The sequence below is a fragment of the Cuculus canorus genome, chromosome Z (genome assembly GCF_017976375.1).
Source record: "Cuculus canorus isolate bCucCan1 chromosome Z, bCucCan1.pri, whole genome shotgun sequence".
Lineage (NCBI taxonomy): Eukaryota > Metazoa > Chordata > Aves > Cuculiformes > Cuculidae > Cuculus > Cuculus canorus.
The window spans coordinates 18,945,440-18,968,166 of record NC_071441.1 but is presented as its reverse complement, the minus strand read 5'-3'; the positions used below and the strand labels follow the sequence as shown (position 1 = coordinate 18,968,166).

Here is a 22,727-nt window from a genome sequence, read left to right as displayed (position 1 = left end):
ATTCAACTGATATAAATATCTGATTAGTTACTATTTAATTTCAATAAAGTTTTACAAAAGCTCTTTAAAATTGTTACATATCTAAAAATTAAAATGAAAAGTAGTTATCTACGTTCAATAAACAGTAGCTTAGATCATAGTGGCAAAGCAAAATCACTAATAGCTATTACATTTGTGGGTTTTTTTCTTTCTAAGAAATTAGAAATATGATGGCAGCTGTATTACAGGGTAGAATGAAATACGATGTTAATTTCCTCCCACCGTGGTGCATTCAATCACACACCATGCAGCTAAAATTGATTGTATGTACCTAAAATATATACTGATCACACGCTTTGAACTCAAATAGGATTTTTTTCGCTGTCCTTGCTTACATAGCCTGACTTGCAGCAATTCTGATCCAACCCTGCAGTAGTATCTTTTCCTTCTGGCATGCTTAATTCAGATTTTGGTTCTCTTCACATTGCCAGTTCTTCCGAGAATCTTTTACAAGGTGTAGGATGTTGTCTGTTGAAGTCATCTGAGATAACTACATTCTTATTATTGTTCGTTATTGAAAAGAACCAAATTATTTGAGCCCTCTTGTATATATAATCAGATTTATCTGCACAGATGCACTAGTTCAAGACCCAAGACTGACTGAAAATGTAACGTTTTCCATTCCACCATTTGTGATGCAAGTAAGGTATGTTTGACATGTTCCTCTCTGTTCAACCATGCAATCTGAAGATCTGAAAATGAGGACAAAAGAAAGAAAGGTAAAGATGATAATTTGAACAAAAAGGTGGTTTGGAGAGATCTAAAAGTTTTTGCCTGTGTGTCTGAGGAACGGTACTTATAAAAGATTGTTAGAGTTTTGATTCTAAACTTCAAACCCTAAGAACTGGTTGATTGTTAGTTTCAAAGCCGTCTCAGTTGCGTCTGTTTCTCTTGGCTGTGGTTTTTGTTGATGCTCCAAGGCCTTTTATTAGCAAGTGGCTTCGTGGCTGTTTCAGATGGCAAAGCCCAATTTAATGCTAGGAAAGTGTTTGTTGTCCTACATGGCACCCGATCTGTCCGCTTTAATAGGTCATCAGTCTGGTGGATGGTGCTTGTAGTGGAAAAGATGCACTGAATTAACAGTGTACTTCTGTTCAGGTAGGAGCACCTTGTATCAAACCATGTAACATTGTACAGTTGGAGCTGAGGATCTCTAAGGTCTTTTCCAACCTAATGATTCTATCTATGATTGCTAAGTTTAATGTTAACCAAGCATGGGACAGGGCTTTCACCCACTCGTCTCACACACCCATAGACAATTGCTTGAGACCAGCCTCAGTTATCACTCCCATGTACCAGCAGAGTTAAGCCCAGGGGACCACCTCACTCTTTTCTTCCCATCCTAAAACAAGGCTTCACCTTTGGCAGCACAGTTACTACTATACTGATTGGCGCATTATAAATCTTAGTACACCTACTGACTGAGAGATGTTGATTGACCAACTGTGGTGCCACAGGTTCCCAAGGGCCCAACAGTCTCAATAGAGGAGGTTAAAGTTCCTCTAGGGCAGCCTCTTTCTTCCACATCATCTTCCTGTAACAGCATGGTTGCCCAGACACCTGCATCATGGGATGTCCCAAAAGCCTTTGTAAAGATGCTATGGTATTCCCACATGAACTTCCTTGTAGCCTTTGAGTTATACACCTTGCAGCAAAGTAATAAAATCTTGCTTATTCCCAAGAAATGAAGCGCATATCCTGTACCTTGCTGATGTGTAAGTATTCTTTAACTAGATCTTCTCCACAGATTTGAAATTTAAGTTGAATCTCAATGAAGACCTCTGAATATTGGATGCCATTCCATTTATCATTGATTTCTTCTGCTAAAGAAATAATATTAATCAAAAGTAGGGATGCAAAAAGTAGGGAAGCTTGATTCCGCCTATACACTAACTGAACTGTGTGTTCATATACAATACAGCCTCATGCTCTTTAACTCTAGTTCATACTCCAGTTATCTGCAGTTTTGGTGGGAAGCTCAGATATGCTTTCTACAGCTTTTGCTGAAATTCCCAGGCCACAGCAATTTAGCTCAACTAGTCCATCATTTTTTCATGACAGCATTACAAAAAATCAGCTATCTATGCAACCTGCCACAATATTCACCACAGTTGTGGTGCAAAAGGATGCACTCCAGAAGGGTGAGCCCAGGGCTCACAAAGGCCTCACAGAGAGCTCTTTTGCACAATGCCCTTCCAAATATTTCATTGTCACATGCGAGTGCATCGACCTGACAGCAACAGCTGTGAGCCAGGGTTGCTAACTACACAAACTCCCTTCAAACCCCCTCTGCAGCTCTTGTTTTTGCCTGCTGTGACAACCAGCACTTCTGCCGTCATGGGGACTCCCCACTCAGAGCATCCTGCCAGCTCTCGTGCAGCAGCGCTGGTGGATGCTGTGCAGCGGCACAGGTAGAGGTAGATCCCTGCCATGCTGGACACCAATCTCCCTGCTACACCAGCAACTCAGACACGATGAGGCTGCGACAGCAAGTACCACACTGCCCAGAAATCCTTCGCTCAACTTTATGTTTCTTCTGTTAAGTGCTGTAAAACTTCTGAGATAGCATTACTTCAAATGAACACATTTTGAAGGTATCCGAGTAGCACTACAGTTTTACAGATATTCTAGAGAGGAAGCATTAAAAAGTAACCTGGTTTATGATCGAGTGTTTCAGATCTCGCTGCTCAATGCAATATTTTTCAGATTTAATTCTTCCAGTCCTGTTTCTTTTGATCTGTTCATATAAGAAGTATCTGGCTTTGTGAATTATGTGCATGGGGTTATTATACCCGTTTCCCAAAATTTTACCTTTCAGTTCAATCTTGTTCGGCATTAACGAGAGATTTTGCTTTCTAGACCGCTGTCTGCCTTCAAATTCCTATGTTCTAGATTTAGTATTGTGTAGAATATCACATGCTTCACATGATGGCAAATCAGATACGCAGTGCAGTCACAAACAGGTTCTGCAGCTTTCTGAGATGAGCTACCCTCTGTGGAAACACAGGAATTAACACAAACAGAAGTCATGCTTGCCCCTGTAGCATTGACCTAGTGTGCTACACAGTCCCTTTATAGATTTCAGATGAGAAGCTCTGGAAAATATACGGCAACTCAACAGGTGCACACACTTTCTTTCTCAACTCAAACCCTACTCTGCTTTAAGTCTAGAACAGGACATACTACCACACAGTTTCAAACCTGTTAGGGTGCTCAGCTTTTTTTCATAGACTCTCAGAATAAACTTGACAAATGGAATGAAGTTGTATTGGCTGAAGAATTCCACTGAGTTACATCTCCCACTACAGAAACAGCGTAACTTGGAGGAGAAGTAGGGTGCTTAATAAACAAAAAAAAAAGTCTCAGGTAAGACTTGGCCAGTACAAAAACATCAAAACTGGATCCTAAGGTAACAGCTCCATTATCACCCAGACTTTCTTGCTTTGCTGCAGAGATCACAATATATATACCTTTGTTTCTAGTAAGCTTACACGGATGTGAGCTTACTCTTTTCCAAATTCACTATAAGTTTCATATCTTTAAAACACAAAAGCAAAACACAAAGAAACATAAACTGCTTTTTTTTATACATGAGTTGCTTTGGGGTTTTTTGACTGACATTCTTACATGAGCTCAAGTTTTATGGCACAGCTCCATACGGAAAATGTAATTGACCACACAGAAAACCAGCAAAATAGCTAGTGCAATCTTGCAGAACTTTAAAGCAATAAATCCATTTAGTATCTTATTCAGTCTTTGTCATTCCCCAAAAAAAGAGAAACCAACACAAATCCAACAAAACAACCAGCACATGCAAAGCTGCACTATTAATTTAACTAAAAGTTCTTAAATACTTTCTACTCCTGGATGTTTCCACATTGCTCAAAATAATGTCACATGAAAATTGAAGCATTTTAAGCTTTATCTTGTTCTTATGCTTTTAGTAGTACCACTTAGCTATAACCTTAATATTTAATATTTCTGCACTTGCCTCTAACAACTGGAGTCATGGGAATATCTATTAATCTGTCTAATCTGCATTTCTAAGGCAGACCCAACTGTGTCAGCACCTTAGACAAATATCTGAACTAGAATCTGCTGTCTTGGTTGTTTTATACTATTAACATAATTAGTTTCTCTCTCTCTCCTTTTTTTTTTTTTTTAAATTTTTTTAAATGCCTTCTCAATCCTTCCTGGAATGATGAAATGGTATTTTGGAGTAACCTCTGCAAATACTGGACATTCTTATTTCTTTCCATATTACTAACAACAAAGAATGTTTCACTTAGTCTGACTGCAGTTTGACAGGTTTCTAAACCTGAATTTCACAATTCATTAAAGCCAATAATGAATATCACAAAGTAGCATAACATTAAATTATTGCATAACATGAAAATGAATTGAAGGCTATATTGTCCCATAGTCTATGACATGGGCACAACATGCTTAGTGACATCATTACATCTCCTACCGCATTTCCTTCTTCAAACTCTTTCATTTTCCCAGATATTTGTTCTCTAGAACAATTATGGGTCCCCAATTATGTCAGCAGGTTTTGGGAGGAACAGCAGGAACACTACCTGTATTCTTTACACTTCATTGGGATTGTACTTTGTCACACAAAAGAAAACAAAACCTTCAGGCAATCTGCTCAGACAGTTACATGTGGGAAGGGGTAACTGAACTACTGCCAGAGTAGAGTAGCTTAAGCATGCATTTGTATGCTTGTATTTATATGTGTATTTGCCATTTTGCCATTATTTCTCAAAATTTAACAACAGCATTCAACTCTGTTCAAGGTAACTGGTGGTAATTTTCATATAAAGTTACAGGAAAGTCAAGTGAAATGTAATGTAATGCAAATCAAGAAATGGTTTCATGAGAGTTTGTGTCAGAAATTCTAAAGAAGTATAGTCTAATAGCAGGCAATCTGTCAGCGGTCCCATCTTACAGACTTACTTCTCTCTCAATGCTGCAAGCAAAGCAATGCGCTTCTTCATCCCAAAATAATTAGCTCAATGAACACTCACAAAAAAAATTAAACTCCTAGTCTTACTTGACTTGAGAGCACCCAATATACCAACTTCACTTTTGGTACATGTACATTCCTTCCAAAAGATAAACACTCTATATGGCTATTCTGAGGAGGTCACAAAGGTGTATGTGCAGTATTCTACCCCTTTATGCAGATCAGCTCTCTTGAGCAGCAATTTAAACATCAGTAACTAATTTCAGGTGTTATATAAATGAAAATCTTGGCAGGCATGTGCCATTCATTGCATTTAGTTATTTTATTTTCACTATCGAAACTCAAAAGAAATGCACAGTTAAGTTTCAGGTATGAATACAGAGTTTTCTAAAAAACACCCCTTTCGCGTTCTCTTCAATGTTTGCAGTCCAGCCATAAGTAGCAGATATTGTCTGCCCTCCAACCCCCGAAGAGACTTTTTCTACTTTAATATAAAGCATTGTAAACCTCTTATTTAAAAAAGCAAAATTCAGATAATCTTCTTAGCCAAACACCTTTTTAAAAAATTGCCATCTGGCATGGCACAACCTTAAGTAGTTTCTGTTGGTACAGTAATTCTTGTATTTTTCAGTCAGGTTAGGTTTTTTGTGAGTATTCTCGGTTTAAGGCAGAAAATACACAGTTTAGAAGTGTATCAGCACATATTTGTCATTGTATGGCATTTTCAGTAGACATCAGCTTTTCATAAACTGTTGTGCATTTCACATTTTGGAATGCATCTTCAGTGTTGAACATCAGCATTTTTCCATCAGTCTTGTTCTTGCTCTACATTTATACTTTTGCACTCAGAACTCTACTCTCCAGGTGTTTGTGATCATACATTTCTGAAAAGCTTGCTTTCTTTAAACAATAGCTTCTTCATACTTCATACAGTAACATCTTTTCCCATACATTTCAAGGCAGGTGGTCAACACCTCAACTAAATGCAACAATTAAAAAATTATTTTCTGGAAAAAAAGAAGTTTTTACGTATCTTTTTAGAGTTATATTCATCTGTATGTCTAGAAACAATTATTTCAACAATGGAAGCTTTTATTCAACTCCAGGACTTGACAAGAACATAGGCTTCTCTTCTGAAAATCCGTTCCTCCTCTGGCTTATTACACGACTGCAGCAAGCTTGTGGAATATATTTAAATACTAATTTTGAAACATAACATGTTTATACTGATAGGCAACAAACTAATACTATACTAGATGATACCTGTTTGTAGAGATTCTATAAGATATATTGAACATTTACAGAAAAATTCTTTCACTCCAAATGTAAGTGCAAAGCAGTAGTTAATATTTTAATTTTACATCATAGCAGCAGTCATGTATGCATAAACCAGCACTTTGTCTACAAAAAATATCACAGCATTTTTGGTAGCACAATGATTACACTAAAGTATGACAAACGCAATGCCAACTGAAGAAAGTTTCTAAAACAAAGAACTGAGTCTGTTAATACAAAGGCTATATAAAAATATGGCATTATACAATGCTACTGTAGATCAGAGTTTTCAAAATGCAGTGTTTATGTTTGTTTTAAAACATTACTACCATTGCCAGTAGCAAATTCAGCAAAATCACTGCATCTATATCCTTAACAGCTTCTTGAGAAAACCATTTCGTTGGCTCTATGACCGAAACATTGATGCTGCAGATGACACATATCCCCGAGAGTCCTAAGCACTACTTGGTCCTATTCACCCAGCTAAGAATACTTATCCCCAGTGATCGAGCCCTTTGCACAGAGAGATCTGTTGCAAAAGACTGTTTGTTCCTGACCAAAAGCAGAAAGTCATACTGCAGTGTAAAGATATGGCTTTCTCTAGAAATTATTAAGTATTGAAGTAAAACAAAAATTCCACAAGACAATTATCCTTGAGTTCAGCACTATATTTATGCAATCAAATAGACCATGTAATCAGTCATACTGTAGTAGAACAAGATAAAGACTTTTTATTCACTTTTAAAAATAGCAGACTGGAAGATTTCTTCATTGCATTCACAAACTTCCCTGAGATTTTTACATAAATTATGTTTAGTCTACCATATATTGGCAACCAGTTAGCTACTGAGTGTCATACACTGCAAATTTTACATAACTCCTGCATATGTTATCCAGCTTAAATGCTGTTTCAGTGCTTTAAAGCTTTTTCTTTTGTTACAAAAAACACATACACACAACCGACACTACAATGGCAAAGACATTTTTTGCACAACTTTGAAGTCATTTATAGAAATTGAGAAAACAGATGTTAAGTTGAACAGAGCACTTTAAAATTCTTTGAAGCTTAGAAGCTGATTGCAAAATTAGTTTTAAAAACTATCTATGCAAGTGCGTGGTGGCTAGACATCCAAGAGAACTATTGTTAAATGCAATGGGCAGAAAGAGAGCTGCTGCTGCCCTCTCTATTTAGCAATCTCATGGATTATAAAATCATGTTTTTTTGTAAGTGATTGTGGGAGAAAAACATCAGAGTGGTACAAAACATTGCTATACTGGCACTATGTTACACTAAGTAGGGATTTTATTTTTTATTTTTTTTATTTTATAAAGTTGTGGTACTCAAGCTACTAATAAGACGAACATAGTTAACCACATATCTTAAACAGGCACCACAGTGAAATAACTCCTCTGTTTCACTGACTCACAGCCACAATTTAAAAAATGAACACTTCATTTTAAATACAAATCTGGATATCAGGTCAGTTTACAAAGTTGTATATCCCCTCAATTGAACTTCTCTCAGCAGAAGTCCAATAAGAACAAGCATTGTACTTCGCAAACAATAATGCTTAAGAATAAGTAAAAACTAGAAGAAAATATTACTTCAACTAAAAGTAAACAAAACCTGCAACTTCACTGCTTTCAGATATGAGATTATCCCCATGTTTTATGCCTGGAGGCAAAACCAAAGAGTTGTCTTATCCATAAATTTTTGTTAGACTTAATTTCAGAAGCTGAATTATATACAGCATAAGTAATCTGTTCAGTTAGCTCTGGTCTCCTTCCAGTTCTCAGTAACTGGGATCATGTCCTTGACCTCCCCGCTTACTGCGGAGCAATTGCACTTGTAATTTCTCCTTCCAGACAGTTTTACTTCGGGTATTATCACAGAAAGCTACCGGGTAACTTGGGCCACTTCACTACAAAATAGACTTGACTGGCTGTATCAAGATACTTGGCCATAAGCATTCGTTTTTGTGTACTAGAAGGAAAGTTTTAGGTGACCATCTTAAAAGCAAAGTGAGGAACTGTGAAATGGTTGAATTTTCTAGATTTTTAATTCTGCTTTAAAAAGTTCCAAATTTATAAATACACAGAATGACAGAAAGAATAAAAGAGCAGCATTTAAAAGCAGTATGTTTAGCTTTTTCATATTCAGAAACAACCTGAAGACACTGCGTTGTATAAAGTGACTTCATTTCTACTTGTTATCACTATATCTTTAATTATATAAATGGAATCTAATGCTTACTTAATAAGGAAAACAAGAGTAAGAAAAACTACGTAATGTGTTTGCTTTTTCACTTTAAATTAAAATTTTCACACGGATCAGTAGGTTGTCTGGCTCTCCAAATTAAGAACAATTTGCTCCCTTTCCCTCAAAATTCTTACACTACATTGCATGGCCTATTAAACTTCTTTGCATATATTGCTGGCTAATAACTGATTCAGACAGGCACATTATAAGTTTCTTGGTTACATAACCACTTCTATTTTGTTATACACAGAAGCCATTTCTGCATCAACAATGAAAAAATTATAAAACTGTATTAACAAACACAAGCCCTTGTGCAACACACAAAACAGGATGCTAAGTCATTATATGCTCAGTCTTTTCTGTGCATCTCCATTACAACAAGGAAATACACTGTCTTGTCACCTTTTAATCTCACTGCATTTTAAGTCACCTCTTTTTTGCATTGCCAAGTAAGGCAAATAATGGTGGTGTAGCCTGACCATATATTAGACTATTTTGTTTAGAAAAATAATTTCTCTCCCTATTGAGAATTTCAACATGTTCTCATAGTAACAAATATATCCTGATAAAGAAAACCAGCAGGATTCCTTGGTATGCAGATTGAGATAGGATATTTACCACATAGATTTACTTCCAGCAAAGGTAAGATGCACATGTGTACGTATATCAATTATACACAGCAGACCAAGCACGTTTTGTTCTGCAATCCAACACATCCTCTGAAGGAGGGACAGTTTTCTCATCCACCCATGTTGTCCCTTGCATGATCCACTCTCTGAGCAAGATCCCTAAAGGTGGGGCGTTGGGTAACATTGTTATTCCAGCATTCTTTCATGATGGCATAAATCTGGAGAAGAAATAAAGAAAATCAGTAGCAGGTAAACAGATGCTACAAATAGTTAGTAGTCTGAACTGGTCCAAAGAACATCCAACTTAACCTCATGCTTCCAACCAACAGTGGCACAAGGCTCTGCCTGAAGTCTTGCCATACCAATCAGTTTATCTGCTTGATCCCAACGAGAGCAAGAAGTGAGGATAGCTGGTTCTGCAAAACCCTTTTTCATAAAAGAAATTTTTTTTTTTTAAAGTTAGTATGGAAAATATCTCTGCTAATTTTAGAAACTTTTAAGACACATATACTATTTTGCTAAGTTTTTATCTTCTTGTTTGCTCTTATTTTTTGGAAAGTTCAGAAACGTTTAAAATGACAAATATTTTACAAGTCTGACCAAAAATCTGATTTACAAAGACAGCAACTCTAAATCAATCTTCCCCTGCAACATTAACATGTAGTCCTCCACATTTGTAAATTAAATTCTTAATTATTCTTCATATGTAATCAGAAATAAACCAGAAACATTACTGTACAAACTGAGCCCCCTTTCAGTAGGAAAAGATTTAAATGATTTTTGGAAGAGATTTACATTACAACAGGCATTTGGTAAAAATTTTCTCTTTTCCCAAACACGAACCCAATACCTGGTCACAAAAAACCTTGCCAAGCTCTTCATGTGTACTCTTCTCACTAATTTAATCCAGATAAATTTTACCAAATTTCACATACTTTGAACTTTTTTTACATATTGCTTAAGAACAATTTGCACAGTTCCCAGGAAAAGAAAAGACATTGTTTGCTTATTTTTTTCAGCAAATCTGAAACTTCTGCATCAACCAGGCTGCTTTAGTTCCAACTCTCAAGCAGCTTGTAAGCTACAGACATCTGGAAGATTTAATATCTGCGATGACTGGCCTTTCAGGACCTAAATGGGAAAAGTAGAGTTTCCAACAAAGAGAGATATTTCCATCTTGCTTTGATATCTGAAGAAATGTCAAACACTGAAACTTTTGCATTAGTTTGGATACAGTGTCACGTAAAACACATCATGCATTATCTGATACATATAACATTCAGGTTATCTACAAAAAGCCAAACCTTTGCAATTAAACAACTGCTGTACTCATACACATAATACAAGAAAGGTTACTTCAGAAACTTCTCTTTTGATTCTCTATAGACTATTTCTTCCCCCGTTCTCCCCTGCCTCACTTGTATGAGTCTTTCTCTTCTCTGCTAGACCACTGGTCTCTCCTCTGTTTCCTGTTTTGAATGGATTATTTCTCACCTTACTGCCAAGCGTGCTTGATTTGAAAGGGATGCAGCAACTGATCTGAGCTGGAAGTTACACATGTTAAAAAGTGTAACTGTTTTACTCACATTCTTTCCCTACTTATTCACCTACCAGGATGACTCAAGCTGAAGTGAACTCTGCTCTGAGGAACAGAGAATTACAAGACTTAGAACTAGCATGAAAGTATTTTTTAAAAAACACCTAACTTCTGGCAAAAACAAAAGAACACTGAATTGATTTGTGTGCTCTAAGGGTGGCTTTACATACATATACACTTCAGTGTCTATGAAGAATGCGAATACAAATCTGACCGCCCTGAACCTACAAAATCTGATTCATACAGTTAACTGTGTCTACTGTCTGCAGGTAGACCTTGGCTGACAATGCTTGACAGTGAGTAACATACATGATAAACACGGGTATTCCCGCTCTTGAGAAGGGAAGAAGAAGAGACGGAAGAAATCAAGAGGAGCTCCTTATGTAGATATTGAGACGGTTCTGCTAAATGCAGAGACTTCCAAATAATCCACAGTTCGCAGCATTGAACAAGAATCTCTATGCGGGACTTTCATGGAACAATCACTATATACACTAATCTCTTTGATTCAATAAATTTGGGTTTTTTAAAATAGAAACCCGAGCACCCCAGTACAGTAGTCAATCATAAAAGTCCTACTTCATCTATTTAGGAAGACTACATTCTAGGTTCATGAGGAAATAACAATCTAAAGAATCAGAAAAGAAATATGATTGCAGTCATCATGCAACTGATAAAACAACAGCAGAGCCATTCTGCTTGTATAAATATTCCACTAATCCAAGCAGAACAAAAGACAAGGTTTTAATTTACCAGGTACTTACTCTGACTGAGCACCTTTCGAACTGCAGTAAAATACTAATATAATTCTTTACCTCATCAGGACACCCATCGGGTCTCGGTAGTCGTCCATTATTCTTCAGAAGCTCTATTAAATGAAATACAATCATCTGCCCTTGTTTATCATTGCCAATCATGCGCATGAATTCCTGAAAAAGAAAGCCAAGTGTCATAAATAATTTGTAAATGAAAATAAGATGCTGCAATATTCCTATCAAGGTAAAATTCTCTTTAAGAAGAAAAAAATACTAAAAAGAATAAATAGAATAGTAGACAACAATGATAAAATCATAAATTACAAGTCCAGGAATCACAGCTAATTCTAAAGAGCCCCGTGCAACATTACACCAAAATCTTGATGCTTTGGAAAATACCAGCAAAAATGGCTAAGATAAATCTTGCTATCCAATAAAACAACACAACCCAAAAAGCAGACTGAAGTCTCACTCAGATTGCCACAGATCAAAAGTAAACAGGGAAATACTATTAACTGAAAATTTCTAAGCACAACATAAAGGAATTTTTTCCTCCAATGATACACAAATTTATTTAATGATCCTCTATATGAAAATGTGAAATAACTGTTGGCAGAATGTGCAAATGGCCAAAGTTGGGGAAACAATGTATAATTATAAGGACTATGATAGTCAAACAGACCACTTTGGCTAACTGCTAAAATTAATTTTTCTTGATACATACCAACAGGATAACTAACCTGATGAGGTGGTGAATGCACATGCAGAGTCGATTTATTCAAAGTAAATTCCACCTGAGCTCAAGACTTACTCTACCACTTTCCATTTCATAATCCTTCTGAAAAACTATGCCAGGTGTCTGCCATTTTTATGTTAATATGCAGGAAGAACTGTCCCTGTCTTCAGAGTTCTTCCTTTACAGCTTAGTCATTGTATCAAATTACTAAGAGGTCCATTGAGTTCAATGCAAAGACCTTCAAGTGCTCCACAGTCTTTTGTTAGGCCTGCAGAGGACTACTAGGTATAAGGATGATCATGAATCTCATTTCCTTTTGGAGAACTGTTACTCAATGTACAAGTAACATTATTCTCCTTCCAGTGTAACTTCATCATCACTCTGCAAAAAGCCACTCCCTTTCTTTCTTGAACTTCAATAACTTACTAATCTGTTCCAATAACAAGATAACTTTAAGTCACCTTACTCAAATCAATTTAATGTTTACTTATTTGTGTGGATCAGCCTTAGATTTGGACTAGCATTATAAATACAGTTACGTCTGAGACTACACTCCATGGAGGACAAAAAAAGAACAGTCCGTAATGACAGATTTTGAAATCTTTTTCAAACAAGAATTACAGATTGGGTAAGCTCTGTAGGGTAAGGTTATCAGGTAACCAACCTATTTATGTACAGGAACAGTCTGTATCTTTTAGAAAATGCAAATAAACAAACTGAAACTCTCTGAGAACCATTCATAATGTACTTACAGCTGGTGGGCTTTTGCTCTTCTCAATATACGTGAAGAGTTCATACAAGACCACACCAAAACTCCACACATCCGAGGCCACAGAAAATTTGCTTTCTGTCAGAGACTCTGGAGCATACCTGCAACACATGGTAAAAGGAATAGCGTTCTGCATCTTCTTGAGTTTGAAGATACTTCTTTTAAACAAGACATATTTTTTTCATGAATAAGTGTTCTTTGTTCATAGTCATGACCATGTTCTTGTTTCCGTCCACTACCTTCAATAGTAATTATTCTTTACTAACAGTTAATTGGTTTTGAAAACACAAACTACCTTAAACAAACACAATTAGTGGTTACTATATCCAAGCCTCTTTTTTCCCAACAAAGCCGTAGGTATTTTTCTTATCTGAAGTGTAAGTAAACAAGATTTTAATGTGATACAGTACAGAAAGAAAGACAACTATAACCACTGTAAGCACCCCTCCATCACTTTCAGGAGCCTCAAACTGTGTCCCAGGTACTTCTGGAATTTTACAGCTCCCAAGAACACCTACTAAGGTGCCACTTCGTATTATTTATGCTTTAGCTATGATATTTTTACAGTGCCTAAGGCAGAATAAAATATAGACTCAATCCACATGTATGAAATGGCACTTTCTTTTGCTAACAGGACATAAAATATCTTTTATCAGTTATCTGCCACAGTACTTTGTGACATGTTTCTATGTTTTTACAGAACAGAACTGAAGTTTTCCTTTTGCATTCTAACTACAGTCTACTAATCTCCATCGCACAATCCACCAGTCTCCCACAGGCTACACAGAGTGTTCTTTTCCTTTCCAAGCTAAGTGCAGCTTGTTGGAGCATTACTGTATTTCAGAGTAACTTAAGACCTTCACCGGACACTCAATGCCCAAATACAAATATCTACTCGAATATTCAACGCAGCACTTTATCGTTGTTAATCACAGTCTGTAGGATTTAATTCTCTGTCAGAGAGTTGCCCAACAGATCTCAGCTAGAAAATATCAGTGTCTTACAAACCAAAAGGTCTGAAATTTTGAAAGCATCCTGAGAAATGGGGCTTTTTTAGAGATCTTTTATCTTTTAATATCTTTCCTGCTTTAAAACATCTTGGAAATATTTATGGGATCTTTTGTGGTTTTCTTTTGTTGTTGCTGTTTGTTTGGGGTTTTTTGTTTGTAGTTTTTTTTGTTTTTAAAATATGTTGAAAAGTCTTACATGCTGTTCAGTAAAGTCAGACATAATGCATGTGGCTTTCACAATGCTGGACAACTGACTAGGATTTTATACTTAAAAATTACACAATACGCAAAACAACTGGCTGAAATGGCAAAAACTGAAAAAGTGCCATGATTTCATAAACAAAAAGACTTACCAAAATATAGGACTTTCACCAGGTTCTTTTACTTTGTAGTACTCCTTGTCTTGTGGTAAGACTTTGGTCAGTCCAAAATCTCCAATTTTAACTCTGTTCTCATTCTCCACTAAGATATTTCTTGTCGCTAAATCACGGTGAACATACCTTTTTGTACCCAGATACTCCATGCCCTAAGTGTCAAGTTCACAAAACACAATAAGAAAAAAGTTACTTTTACCATTAAGTAGCTGCACCTTCCCTAAAGGGATGAGTTAAGTTAAAAGTTAAAACCAAACACAGATTGTTACCAAAACCATTGTGCTTGAACATTTGTCTTCTCCAAGAAATTACTTTTTTCCAAGTGCAGGGACTTCCCTTGAATGAAGGGAGATAGACTGAGCACCTGTCAGAGCCATGTGTTTTTTGATTATTATGTAGCTGCATAGCCGTTATAGCTCCTTTCTGTGACAAATGCAGTTTGTCAGTGACAGACAGAAGGAAAACAAAGTTTGGGCTAGGCTACACAATCCACAGTAGATGAGAAGACTGTCTTATTTATTCATTTAATTTAATCTTTTTTCTTCTTCACTTGGTATATCTGCTTTCCTGATTACTTTATGAAACTTTATGTTATGATTCCTTGAATCTGACAACTACTCTCTGACTGTATTCCCACCTGTGTGTCTTGTATCTGTTCTATATGGAGCACTATTCACCAACACAGATCTGCTTACTGTTATATATTTCCTTGGGCTGCTGTAAAATAACATTGGTCTGAAGCCATGTCATTTTTTGCTGCTGCTGCCTTCCTACCAATGCATTTTTCCTATCAATGAAATGTGTAAAAAGCCAGTGTGTAAAGGGGCATTACTTAAAAAATGTCTGGCTTACACAGCAGTAAATGGCAGACAGAAGTAAACACTACAATATCAAGATACTACCAACTTATAAGTGAAACACAAAGCAAGCTGTCAAGTTTCAGTTTTGTAAGAAAGCATCTCACTCCTTCAACTGAAAAGCAATAAATTGTGCTAAGAACACTGTTGAATTCAAAAATTTTTAACATCAATGTTATAAGATTAACGCCAAAATATTTTTCTCTCTTTTGTAAGTAAGAAGCCTTAGAAATACTCCAACTCCAAAGTCAACCTTCCCCTTGCTACCACCTAGCACCGCTAGATGGCATCGGTGTTTACACGCACTCCATTCTACAACCGCTCGAAACGCCCTACTCTCTCCACTGCTACCTTGAAAAACATCAAATCTAGCTGCTTCGAAGTGAGACTCATGGGTTTCTGATAAAACCAGTCTATCTAAATACTATAACCTTTTATTACTACTACCTACTGGTACTGAACACAGTCTTAAGGTTTCTGATTATAGTATTTTTTCTGTTAGCCTGGAAAACACCTTTGCTAAGAGAGATACTTAACCGAAATCATGCAAATTTGAAGCGGAAATCATAATGCTGTTGCACTACTCCAGCGACAGAGCTGAGTTTAACTATGTGATTTCAAGTGTTTCTATCACTAAAGTTGGGCTCTGCAGCAAGAACATCTGAAGCACTTTAAACATTAAGAGATGGACAAATAAATTTATTCTTAAGCTCTTCTCCTGTATTAACAAAACACAGGGCCAAAAAAAGAAAAAAAAAAACAACCCAAAATTTAAAAATCAGACACATGGAAAAGCTAGCTTCCTTATTTGCCATTCTACTGTCAAGTTTCTTTAAAGTAGGATAGAAAGTCCTACTTCTTGCTATCAGCCAAGCTGTACTAATGGCGCAGACTGTACTAGCATGCACCTACAGAAACATTACCACTAACAAAAGCCATCTCTGCAAATGCAAATGCTGCTTTTCACAGTACGAGATATGCACAAAAAACTATCACCTGTATGTCAGGAAACCCTTTCCAGTACAGTAGCAAGGAACCAAAACACAGCAAGCGAGCAAGGAAACACACTCATCTTACACTCGGGTATGGGCATGCCATTTCTCTCACACATTTGAGAGAAGAGCAGTGAGGCAGTGGGATAAAGAGTTTTCATTAAAAAAAATAATAAAAAGAGTGAGAGAAATGCATAGCAGAAAGAAGAGAGAAGAGCTGCTGAAAGAGTAAATATTGCAAGAGAAGTAAAAACAGCTAAAAGAAAGGAGGAAATGTGATCAGCTAAACGAAGAAGGAAAAGCATTTAGACTCCATTTTCACAGCATTAGGTATTCACCATGTTTTTAATTAAGTTGTTTGTAAGCAAGAGAATGCTGCAGATTATAATGCAATCTTAAAGCAACCAATATAACCTCTGCATCGCTAGTCATACAGCAACAGCAGTGCAAAGCAAGTCATACATATCGTAATTCTTATACTTTATTTCCCTTAGAAGTGAAAAAAAGGGCAAGTCCTGTATGCATATTTCCCGCATTCTCATACTGTGTGTACCCATGCTTTGTCACATGAAATCAGGATATGTCCTAGTTTTGCCAGGAAACTTCCTAGCCTGGTATGACCCTTGGACTTTTACCTGTTACTGCTTTTCTGTGTGGGGAGGTGATGAAGCTGCAACATGTAGTCTAAGGCTCATAGAGACTTCAGGGCCTTGAGACAGCTGGTAAACAGGTTGTTTTTCCCTCTCTCCTTCCAGCGTAATTTATGGGTCCATAAAGGGACCAGCACTACTTAGTATCCTCATCACTGACAGACAGTAGGATTGAGCATACCCACAGCAAATCTGCAGATGATGTCATGCAGAGTGTTGCAGTTCACATGCCTGAAGGATGGGACGCCATCCAGACAGCACTTGGACAAGCTTGAAAAGTAGGGCCATCTCAACCTCGTGAGGTTCAACACAGTCAAGTACAAGATCCTGCACCTAGGTCAGAGAACAGCCCTACTGATGAATGAAGAGCTGGACATGAGCCAACAATGTGTGCTTGTAGCCTAGAAAGCCAACCGTATCCTGGGCTGCTTCAAAAGAAGCGTGGCCAGCAGGTTGAGGGAGGCGATTCTGCCCCTCTACTCCACTCTGCTGAGATCCCATCTGGAGTACTGTGTCCAGGTTTGGAGCCCTCAGCATGGAGCTGTCAGCACAGGAAAGGTATAATAAGCCTATTGGAGTGGGTCTACAGGAGTGCCACAAAAATGATCTGAGGGATGGAACACCTCTCCTGCGAAGAATAGCTGAGAAAGTTAGGGTTGTTCAGCCTGGAGAAGAAAAGGCCCCAGGGAGACCTTATTGCAGCCGTTCAGTTCTTAAAGAGGGCTGATAAGAAAGATGAGGAAAGACTTTAGCAGAGACTGTAGCAACCGGACAGGGAGTAATGTTTTTTATCTAAAAAAGGGTAGACTTAGACTAGATATAATGAAGAAATTTTTACAATGGAGGGTGGTGATACACTGGAACAGGTTGTCCAGAGAGGTGATAGACACCTCATTCCTGGAAATATTCAAGGTCAGGCTGGATAGGGCTCTGAGCAACCTCATCTAGTTCAAGATGTCCCTGTTCACTGCACGGAGGTTGGATTAGAAGACATTTAAAGGTCCCTTCCACACCAAACCATAATATGATTCTATTCTATGAGAAAGTCATTGTCACTGTGTTCCTAGGTCATCCTGTTAGATGCTTCCAGCTCCTTGCCTGAAAGAAGGTTGTGTCCAGTGACTCACCAGCACTAACAACAGTTATTTTGTTGCAGAAATAATACTGAGACAATTTCTTAAGCCTGTTACTGGAGAATGAGTCCTTGTTTTGGAAGCACAGATCAGAAGGCTTTTTAACATTCTTTGAGTGGGTAATCACATATTCAATCCTTCCTCTCTATGAAAAGATTGACATTTGCCACAGACTTGTGAACATTTTCTGCTTTCCAAACTCACTGCACATTGCTTGCGCATCACAGAGTATTTGCTGGAGGCCACCCACTTATCCTTGCTTCAGTGAAGTACATGAACAGGTGAGATCAGCTGCTAAAGTTGCACAAATGTACATGCCCTAGGTTCAGAAGCTATAAAGTTTAATGAGTCAGTCAAGTTTCAAGCAGGAAACTAACAAGCTCTGTTCAACAGGTGAAAGTCCGAATGCTTGGAAAAGATCTTGGTTCTGGCAGAGACTCTCTTGCCTGATTCTTGTCTTGCCTTTTCTGTAGATATTGTAGAAGGAAAGTCTTCTGGTCTGAATGTGGCAGGGCATAACTACCAGACAAAAGAATATCTATGGGCTACATACCACTGAAGAAAACTCAGTAATTGTAAACAACCTACTGTTTCTGTACACTGGAGAAAGGTATTTCAAAATATTTTTGGTACATATCTTGAAGGTGTGTGTGTGTGCAGGGTGTCCTATCTCACTCTCCTTTACTTTCTTCCTCCTTTTTTTTATTTTTATTTCCCCAACCTACCAAACTTGCAATGAAATCTAAAGTGTCTGTAGTTTCTTGTACCCATAGCATAGTAACAGAATAAGACTAAGGTAGGCATAAGCTCTATTACTGAGTAAATGAGATATCACAATAAAGATCAGTTTGCCTCCCTTCTCAGAATTTTGTGAAGATTTTTCAGTACAAACCATTGAGACTAGTAAATAACTTATTACAGCTTCAGTCACTTCTATGTCTCCAGTTCTTCATTCATAAATCATGCATCTTTGCTCTTCCTGTTAAATAAGCTAATATTACCTACATTTTAAAGCAAATTTCTTAAACATATACGTGCTATCATAGTGGTTTCACAGCTGAATGTTTAAAGTTCTGAAAAATCAGTTACAGTGTGTCAAGAACATTTTGTCTAGTTGAGTATATTAGCTCCTGAAAAATTTTATTTCGGCTCTCAATAGGGAGATAAGAGGTTTAATTTTTCTGAATGAAATATAATCTAAGCAAACTACAAAATAAACAAAAATAAATGGTGTATATTCTGGCTCAGTCAGCAGTCTTAGCAACCTATATTAAGATACTCAAGATGTTTGTCCAGTTCTTGAGTACATGAACATATATTGCTACTTCTTTAGGATTATATGGTGATAGCAGCCCAACAGTATTATAAAAGATATACCAAAACAACCAATGATTTTTTTTTTTTTTATTCAAAGGGTAAGACCAAAGAGATAAATTCGTGGAAAAATATCAATCATCTGAAATTTCCTACCTTGCATATCTGAGTTGCATATAGCAAAAGCTTTTTGTGGTCCAGCCTCTCCTTATGTTTCTGCAGATAATCTCGTAAACTTCCATATGGTAAATATTCCATAATTAATCTTAGATTCCTACGGCCTTTTAAAACAAAACAAAAACATACACTTAATTGTTCTGTCATTTTCCAATGACAAGTTTTGAAATATAAATATTAACAAATGACTGAATAAAAGTAATAGTAAAGAGTCCTAATACCAAAAGCCCGATCTATTATTTGTACATCATTATACGATTTTTCATATATTAGTTAACTGCATTTGCTCTGGAAATGCCATTTATTTAACCACAACAATAATGTGGACGTGCTTGATATACAGACCATTATTAATTAAGATCACCTCATCAACACTTTAGCTACTGTTGCTTAAGCAAAGCGGAAGTATCACATGTGTATACCTGTGTTTATGCAATTCCTCCTTATTGCCAAGATGAAACTCGGAATGGCAAGTGACATCAACTTAGTCTGATTTTGAACTTAAAATCTTTCTTTTTACAGTAAGATCCTGAACAGAACCCATGCTTTCATTTGTCAGCTTTGAGAGCGTCAACAATGCACTCAAACATATCCATTTCTGAAACTATTTTCTGACTAGCCTTTTACGGTATCAGCTGTATAAGAATTGAAAATAATCCACTCTCGGTCACTACATTAAGGAAAAAACAACTGTTACAAAATGGTTACATTTTCCCATTTAACTCTAAATTACTTTCTAGGAAAACTTTTATGCTTTAAGATAAAGAAACTGGGTAACTAGTCAAAATGACCTTTCTCCCAGTCAAATTATGTAATAAGCCGACTGAATAAGATCTCCACCTTGTACTGAATAGTAGTAGTATATGACAGACACCGCTTCCTTTGATTTGTACTCTCCAATTACTGCCAAAGTTAGGACAAGTCAGTGACTTGCATAAACACTTACCTCTCAGAATTTCTCACTATGCACACTTGAAGGTGTATTCAATATAGCACATACCTGCACTGTAGCATACTCCTTTGTATTTAACAATGTTGTCATGCTGCAGAGATTTAAGTATTTCAATTTCTCTTTCAAAGTCCCTAAGATGCTCTTCTGTGCTATGCTGCAGCTTTTTCACAGCCACCACCTCCCCAGTATTATCCTGCAGTGGGTCATACCGGCACATCTCAACACTGCCAAAATTTCCCTAGATCACAAATGGAAATACTTGAATTAATAACAAGTCCATGTCATTGCCTATTCCTTGTGCTTGTTCATACCATCTCAGCACTCCTTGTAATAAGCACAAAGGTGACCACAATAATCATTTAAGTGAGATTTCACCAAACCTTCCTGAGAACAGAACAGAACACAGAATCACAAGTTACTGTTCTATAAGAATAAAAAACAAGTTCTATGAAAGGAAGCCATCAGCATGGGAGGAAACGAGGACAACGAGAGAGAGTGATGTCCATTAAATCTTCTCTGTCTTCTTCACAAAGTTCCACTTGGTTGCTTTTACTAGTACTTGGAGTCAAAGAACTATATAGCTATCAAGTCTATAAAAGGCATAGAACAGCATGGAAACATTATGGAAAAATGGTACTTGGTGAAGATCCGACAGCTGCATTTTGTCCTCTGTCTAGGCATACTTTCACACAGACAGACTGCAGTAACTTGCAAAACTAGTAACTAAAAGCGGATCTGTAAAACCTAAGAAGTTCAAGGTCTACATATATTTTTAAGACACTACTGAATTTAGGGTCTATATATTCAGATTTCTCAGAATGCATGTGCACAAAGAAACCAAATCCCACTATCTCTATGCAAGTCTGCTCTGGAGCATTTTTAAATCAATACCAAGTATTGAAAAAAAAAGAAGAAAAGGAAAAAGAAAGTGACTACGAAGATGCAGCATTACTGAAAAAGATTCTAGTCTTTCACTGTGACTCAATTCATCGAACAGGTCAGCTGTCTTTCTTCTATCTAATGATATTGTCAAATGGAAGACAGATCCAAAAGGAATTGCACATTGTGGTCAGATATGACTGAAATTATTACTTCTTGTAACAGAAGTTTCAATGTAAAGAAGTTATATGGAGTCACTGGAAGATAAGTGAAAAAACAGTTTGTTCTTAGGCAATTAGAGAACTTTGAAACATCCTACCTTGCCAAGTTGCTGTAAAAACTTAAGATGTCTTTCTTCAAATTGTGTTGGATCTCTATCTTCAAAAGCGCCAGAAAATCCAAGTGCTCCAATTCTCATATTTGGCAACATATCACTTTCTGTCAATATCTCATAATCTGAGGAGTAGAAGGAAGAAGGGAAGACAGATAGGGAACAGGAGGCACAGAAAAGCAAATAAGAGAATGAAGATACTTATTACAATCATGGTATGTTCTACCGTTGCTTGGTATACCCCAAACTCAATAGGATATTAACAAACACCTTAATTTCCACGTAGTAATTTTCAGTCAAAGACAAAGGTGTATTACAAAAAAGGCAGATTACTTCTCTCAACTAACCGCATGACTTGCTTTAGTTTCCTGGGGTTTTTTTTTAGGGTTATTGTACTTAGGAATTAGCAACTAATGTGTAACGATCCCACTGCTGCGAGAAAAGTAAACTTCACAAGGGCTTGTCATAATATGGACTTTCCACTTGGAAAAAAAGAAAAATTTCTTTTACTGAGACAAAAAGAAAGACAGTCACAAACACAACACACTTGCTTAAGAGACTACAATGTTTGGGATAGACATCAACCACGCTAGCAAACTGCTGTGAACAATAATGCTAACTTTTAATGTGTTCTCTTTCAGAACAAACTTAAAAGCAGTAACATAGTGTCATTATGAACTTAGATTTACAAGGCTGCTTTGGAAAGTGGTGGTGGGTCCACACACCAAGAAGGAGTGCATTACATGAAAATGAGCTAATAAGAATCAAGGTTCTTTTTGTCTAATGTGTTCTTGCTGTATCACAAACCCACCTGGAGTGAACAAACTATTCAAGTCACGTATAATTGCTCTAAATGAAGGCCTGAAATCTGGCTCATAATCCATACAGTTGTTTATAAGATTTGCCAGTTCCGTCCAGTTGGGGGCAGGAAGCTGGTGCCTATCTTCATAAAACTGTAGTTTCTGGAATTAAAAAGATAAAAGCCATTTTACTACACAACCATCAAGACCTGAAGAAGCCTTAACATTC

The 22,727-nt window shown here is 36.9% G+C and overlaps 1 protein-coding gene across 9 annotated transcripts in view; it reads right to left on the bottom strand.

Annotated features, from left to right (window-relative positions):
* Positions 1 to 4,511: 4,511 nt before the first annotated feature.
* The window catches only part of JAK2 (Janus kinase 2), a 94,682-nt gene continuing 76,466 nt past the window's right edge, over positions 4,512 to 22,727 (bottom strand). For 8 of the 9 annotated variants that reach the window (XM_054055150.1, XM_054055149.1, XM_054055148.1 and 5 more), the window contains 8 exons: positions 22,510 to 22,660; positions 21,687 to 21,823; positions 20,537 to 20,726; positions 19,516 to 19,640; positions 14,393 to 14,565; positions 13,013 to 13,130; positions 11,585 to 11,698; positions 4,513 to 9,390 (listed from right to left, as the gene is read on the bottom strand). In XM_054055150.1, coding sequence (XP_053911125.1) covers positions 9,283 to 9,390; positions 11,585 to 11,698; positions 13,013 to 13,130; positions 14,393 to 14,565; positions 19,516 to 19,640; positions 20,537 to 20,726; positions 21,687 to 21,823; positions 22,510 to 22,660 — 1,116 coding nt within the window. In that variant the 3' untranslated portion in view covers positions 4,513 to 9,282. Of the gene's footprint in view, positions 9,391 to 11,584; positions 11,699 to 13,012; positions 13,131 to 14,392; positions 14,566 to 19,515; positions 19,641 to 20,536; positions 20,727 to 21,686; positions 21,824 to 22,509; positions 22,661 to 22,727 lie in introns of all 9 variants that reach the window. The other variant, XM_054055146.1, reaches the window with a different exon arrangement.